Source organism: Salmo trutta, chromosome 18, assembly GCF_901001165.1.
Source record: "Salmo trutta chromosome 18, fSalTru1.1, whole genome shotgun sequence".
In the NCBI taxonomy this organism is placed as follows: domain Eukaryota; kingdom Metazoa; phylum Chordata; class Actinopteri; order Salmoniformes; family Salmonidae; genus Salmo; species Salmo trutta.
Window position 1 is genome coordinate 47734536 of NC_042974.1, and position 6741 is coordinate 47741276.

At 42.9% G+C, this 6741-nt stretch overlaps 1 protein-coding gene across 3 annotated transcripts in view; it reads right to left on the reverse strand.

The window, feature by feature from the left end:
• Positions 1-4210, reverse strand: part of LOC115153409 (metal transporter CNNM1) — a 32231-nt gene extending 28021 nt beyond the window's left edge. For all 3 annotated transcript variants that reach the window (XM_029698838.1, XM_029698836.1, XM_029698837.1), the window contains exons 1-3: positions 3774-4210; positions 3562-3664; positions 2433-3431 (exon numbers count right to left, since the gene is read on the reverse strand). In XM_029698838.1, coding sequence (XP_029554698.1) covers positions 2433-3431; positions 3562-3664; positions 3774-4145 — 1474 coding nt within the window. In that variant the 5' untranslated portion in view covers positions 4146-4210. The remainder of the gene's footprint in view (positions 1-2432; positions 3432-3561; positions 3665-3773) is intronic.
• Between the last annotated feature and the right edge of the window lie 2531 nt (positions 4211-6741).

A 6741-nucleotide genomic window follows, 5' to 3' on the forward strand; every position in this document is an offset into this window, starting at 1 on the left:
GCTTTGTAAGTAGGAAAACCTGCAAAATCGTCAGTGTATCAAATACTTGTTCTCTCCACTGTATATGAACAATATATGCTCTCCTCGGACATTCCTACCGACAAAAGGACATCCCTGTCAGTGAACTGATTCTCTGGCAACCACAGCATGGTTCCACCAGAAGAGCAACCCAGATATCATGTATGTGGACCAGTTAAAATGTGACACCGGACTGAGGGAGGAGGAGACTGCGTCTGCGATGGAAGCCCAACTTTTCCTCCTGGCGCATCTAGACAACCAGATGATGATGAATGTGAGTTGAAAATGTGAATGTTACTTTTAATCACACCACAAAACAAATGTTGATTGAATAAGGCCCTCTCATCCAACTCATTTGTCCCAAGTCATCCTTCTCATCATTAAACCCTTCATTCTGAATAAATCAGATTACCATCTCTGAGCCCTCATGGACAAACCAACCCTGACAATCTGAATAGCATCTGAGTGAAGCCCTAGTCCTGTTACATAAGCTCTCATCCTAGTGGACACTGCCGTCTCTGTCCCAAAGCCTCCAGTTTGATTCCTGCCAACAGTCAAAGCACATCAAATCTATTCTACTTCTGTGTATTATGCAACACACACGAGAAACATTATGTCTGTTCATTTCACCCACTCAAAAATCGACTTTTACTTTTTACTTTTGTATAGCTCCTAACGAAGTATTGAGTGTACACCCACACAAACACAGTTTTGTATTGCTATTCTTGTGGGGACCAAATAATTTACTCCCATCCAAAATCCTATTTTCCCTAACCTTTTTTTATTTACCTTTATTTAACTAGGCAAGTCGGTTAAGAACAAATTCTTATTTTCAATGACGGCCTAGGAACAGTGGGTTAATTGCCTTGTTCAGGGGCAGAAAGACAGATCTTCACCTTGTCAGCTCGGGGATTCGATCTTCCAACCTTTCAGGTTACTAGTCCAACACTCTAACCACTAGGCTACCTGCCGCTACCTGCTGCCAACCTTAACCCCAAACCCCTGACCCTAAAACTATATCTAAGCCTAAACCTAACCGTAACCCCTAACCCTAATTCTAACCATAACCCTAATTGTAACCCTAACCCTTACCCCTAAGCCTGAAATAGCATTTTTCCTCGAGGAGTCCGGCAAAATGTCCCCACTTGTCTGAATTTTCCTTGTTTTACTATTCTTGTGAGGACTTCTGGTACTCACAAGGATAGTTAAACAAAAAGACACACACACACACACACAAACACACACACACACCTACCTAGCCTCTTGGCTGACGGATGAATGATTTATACTCTGGTTGTCATGGGAATCAGAAAAGCCTCCAGCTCCCTTTGACATTCTTACATGGATGGAAACACAAAGGACCGTTTACTGTCAATTTGTCACTTCTCTTCAGACTGCAGCACTTCATTCCTGTTCTACTGTGGGATGTACCGCTTCACTGGGCTCTTTCAACTCAATGTCATTTTATGAATTCCTGCGACGGGTAATAAACACAGGTTATCCAAAGCAATTACCATAAGTAAAACAGGACATTTGTATCATAATAATTGGCATAATCATTGCATAATCCAGAACCAAATCAGCTAAAGCAATCACAAGACTATACTTTGCATAATCTGTAAAACATATAGATAACCTTGTTACTCTCTCCAAGCTGTCCCAGTTCATTCCTGGGTAGCTTCAAGGAACTTGTTGCTTTCATGGATTATAGATATGGCTTAAAACTCTTCCCTGACATACAGTAGCCCAGCGTTTCCCAAACTTGGGCCTGGGAACCCCAAGTGGTGCACATTTTGTTTTTTACCCTAACACTACACAGCTGATTCAAATAATCAACTCATCATCAAGCTCTGATGACTTGAATCAGCTGTGCTAGGGCAAAAAACAAATTGTATACCCCTTGGGGTCCCCAGGACTGCGTTTAGAAAACCTTGCAGTAGCCTATACCAATTACCTCCACTTCAACCTGCTGAGGCTGAATCATCTTATACGACGGACTCTTCAAAGCATCACTGGGTTTAAATACACACTGGATTCTCTGCTTTTCAGGAAGAGGGAAGTGGTGTGATGGAATGTGTAGGGGTTAACTTGAACACTTTCATGGCACTTAGCTACAGTATACACAACTTCTTGTCAAACGAGCACAGAACCTGCTGAACAATATAATATTTGTTTTATCATAGATCATGTGCAACATGGTAGAGGTTCCTGAATTGCAGTAATCAAGTGATTTGAACTTGTGAGCTCATTGGTTCATGTGTTCTGATTGGTTGCAGGTATAACTCTGGAGAATGCACCTCCACCTGTTTCCAAAAATGGTGGTGCATTTCCTATAATATTTAACTCTTTATATGCTACCTGATTCTGCAAACATTTTTTTCATCTCTACAACAGTGTATACCTAACTCTATTACCTCTCTTGAACTCCTCCAGCATCACATCCAGTTTGGTATCGCTGAACACACAGTGCATGGGGTGTTTGTAGAACTGGGTGATGGTCTTCAGCGGGGTGCAGTCATCCGGGTCCACGAACGCCAGGTCTTTGACGAACAGGATATCAACGATGTTGGACCTGTCGTTCTCATAGACCGGGATCCGGGTGAACCCGCTCTGCATGACGTCAGACATAGTACAGAAGTCTAGAACAGCATCCGAGGAGAGCATGTAACAGTCCGCCAGCGGGGTGTGAACTTCTTCTACGTTCTTGGTGCGCAACTCCAGAGCGCCCTGGATGATGTTGAGTTCTTCTTTGACCAGATCGTGGTAGGGGTCTGTGACGCGCAGCATGGCCACCAGTTTCTCTCTGGTGTAGAAGTTACTGATCTCCTGGTGAAGCATGATGTCTAGGAGCTTGGAGACGGGGTAGGAGATGGGGAAGGAGACCAGCATTAGAAGCCGGGTAGCCCAGATGGTTTTGGAGGCGATGGCGAGGCTGTGTCTGGACGCCACAGAGTGAGGCAGGATCTCTCCTATGAAGAATATACCGAAAGTGCAGGTAGCAAGGGAGGTGGGAGTCATCCCGATAATCTGGCACATCCACACTACGAAACAGGTGTTGGTCAGCACATTGCCCAGCACCACAGTACACAGGATGTAGTTGCCATGTTTACGCACAGATTCGATCTTGTGCGCATATTTTTGTTCCTTCTCGGTGCCGCTGTTTTGGAGGACCCGGAGCTCAACGGGATCCAGGGCGAGCATGCTGATGTTCAGCCCACTGCAGAGCGCAGAGAGCCCCAGAAGCATCACCGATACCCCCAACTGGAGCCACACGTCCGCTTGCGGGGGTCGCTCCACCACGGCTAGCCAGAAGTCTCTGGTGGTGAAATGTTCCCACTTCACCCCATCAAACGCGCAAATGGAGTAGTATTTTATCCGCTCATCTTTGCGCAGGTCTTTGGCGAGCAGCTCCACTATGGAATCAGAATCAAATAACACAAAGGTCCTCATCAGACAAAATAAAAACGCACAATAACACAAGACACATTTTTTTTTAACATTCGACGATTCAACAACGATAAAAACATGTAACTCTAAACGAACCTAGAACGGAGTTGTGGCTGGATGCAGACCTGAAGGAACCCAGGAGTTCGATGTCAGAACTCCGCGCATGCTCGTCCACGCACGGGTTCCGTTTGGAATGGACCTAAACACAAATTAACATTTTTAACACGATATTTACGCAATTTAATTAAACATATGTCATATATAGCGTTATGGGTAAATGAAATGGTCAATACACTAAATAAACGGACCATGCTCTCCCCCTCTCCTCTCTCTCGCTCTCCTCCTGGCTCCTCTATGAAGGCGATCCATGGTGCGGCAGCTGCACCCTCTGGTCTCCCGCTCCCAGAGCGGTTCTGGGCTCTCTGTGTAACCGGGGATGCTGCGTAGTAAACCCGCAGCATGAACCGCGTCCCCTCGGTCGCCTGGAGCAGCCCGTCTTGCACAGACAGTTCACCGGCTTTAGTGTTCTCTGGGCGGACACCGAGCAATCCCTTCGCCGGAGCTGGGAGAAAGAATACGATGATGAGAAGGATAGAGAAGTTAAACAACAGCAGGCTGCAGGAATGAAGTGCGGTGCGGTGTGTTGAGGATGAAGCTGCTGCAGCATCAGCAGCCATCATGCTGAATGAGCTGCAGAGGGACGTCGGCGATGGTTGGGTCACGTGGTTAGGGTTTTTACGCTGGCTCTTGGAATCGGCATAACATCTGGAGAGCCACACTTGGAGCAGAGAGAAGAGAGAGGGGGCCGAGAGAGAGAACGGGCATGTGTGCAGCACAATGACGTAATGTCATGTTGAGTGCCACTACCGTCTAAAAATAGAAGGCAGGATATGCCCTATCATCAGCCACTTCCCTGCAGTGAGCGACTGACTGTCTGTCGCTCTCTGCAGAGATCACAATCGTTGCCTACTGACAGACCCTTTCATGCTGTGTGTGTGTGTGTGTGTGTGTGTGTGTGTGTGTGTGTGTGTTCATTTTGTAGGCCAACTCAAAGGCCTTCATCACAGTTTTTCTCTCTCGGGCTATTTTTTTTTCACAATCAGCATCATCATAATCATCACCGTCATAATCATCCTCATCATTGTCACCGTCATAATTATCATCATAATCTTTGTAAACAGCAGCATCGTCATCACATTGGGGTAAAGCTGCAGTCGATTTTTCTAGAACGTGTTATACAGTATTCCACCAGATGGCAGTGCTGACCCCCCCTTCTCCATTTCAGCACCAGCTCTGGAGTCACGTTTTACTAGAGGCTCTTCAACTCAACAAGTTGTTCGTTTACCCTCCTAGTGTGTGTAATTTGATTTAATTTCACATGATATGGTCATTAAACTGATTTAAATAGCACAGTAATAACAGCAGGGTTGCATTTTAAAGCCAATAATAGGTTACTACTACGAGTCAATGTTTTGGGCCTGAGTCAGCAATGATTTATAATTTGCAAATGATTTATAATAAATAGCCTAACAATTATTATTTCTAAATTATTTAGAATTTTCAGGGACCAATCGCATTTAGGCATACGAACAATTAGCCTACACATGACAACGTCTTACTTGTAGCGTCTAATTCCATTTCAAATATAATGTTTTTACATTTTGGAATCGGAGCCTACATGTTAGTGTAAGCCATTAAACGAGAAATGTAAACAGATAAGACAGTTTAGCAAAGCGCACCATTACATTGGTTTAATAATCAGATACATAAAATAATACACAGGGACTTGGCTGCTCCTTTGTCTAGTATAGGCTGACTTCTCTGCCTCTGCAACTTTCACATGTCGTCAATATTCGGAAGAGCGATCGTGAACCCTGCCTTGTAAACCGTGACCCTTTCATCGCCTGTTCAAGACAGTTACAATCCTGGTAGTGGCGTGTCAATAAATAGCCTTATCCACCCTCCTTCGCCCACGCTCGTTCTCTCTCTACCTATGCTCCAAATCACATGTATGTGCCTGTCAAGGCAATGTTTTTTAAATAGATTTTATTTTGGAAGTATAATCGAAGTCAGATCCCACTGGACACAGACGTCAATTCAATTTATTATCCACGTTGGTTCAACGTAATTTCGTTGATTTAATTAGAAAATAACAAACCATATAGCCACAAAACTGAAAATAAATAATGTTATTGTAGGGTATGTGACTAAATTACATAGGCCTAGTATTATTGATATTTTAAATCATGTTCAACTGATAAAGCTCAATACATTTCAACAAAATATGTTTCCAATGTAATGCATTGTCCTCGGCTATTATTGCTCCACTAACGAAATTGCTGTTACATTTTCGACCCTGTTGATTTGTTGCATTTTCCAATAGGCTACCATACAGGCCTGTTTTATTGCGTTATAGTTCAGGGACCTCGTGTTAGAACTTGGGACAAAGATAGAATCTGGTTTTGAAAAAAAGAGAGTTTAAATCGGATTATTATCGTTATGGGCCCGAGAAGTTAAAAGCTAACTAATGTGTAGGCTAAATGCAAATCTGGACATTAGATAAAATATAGAGAGAGACATGTATTTAAACCAGATGTAGGCCTATCTTTAAACGCTATGCCCTACAGACTATATCCACCACCCCGTTATATAAAGCCATGTAACCACACCTAAAGGAATAATAGGGAAACGCTATTGCTTTGTTTAGCTCCGGAGATAAGACGTGTTGGTTATTCTGCCTTAGAGGTAGGCCTGTCTGTTGCACGTTTCTCTTGTTTCCCAAGTAAATGACTATTATTCGTTTATATCACAAAATGATTTGTCTATTAGGCCATGTTTTTTGTTATTATTATTGTCATCATTATTAGTCTATTATAGTAGTATTATGGTTGTGTTCAGTTTGTTTAGATTTGTCAGAGTTGATACAATAGGTCTACATTTTTCTTCGATAAATGGAGTCGAAAAGTTATAGTCATAATATTTAACATTTAGTTATTATTTTATCAAAACCTTCCGAAAGTAGTTACTCAGTCAATGATACCCACACACACGTTCGATAGCTTATGCCACTTGCAAAAATAGCTTAAATGAATACGATAAAAGGTGACATGAGAAAACATTCGACATTACGGAATGTGTTGAAAGTAGCAAACGAGTGTTGGCTAGCCTACATTATTTTCTAAGTCGAAAGGAATTTGATAGTCGGCTAATTTTCTTTGAAATGATTGGAAATACGATAAAGTCAAGTTCACCTCGAGAAATGCACGCCAATCTGTA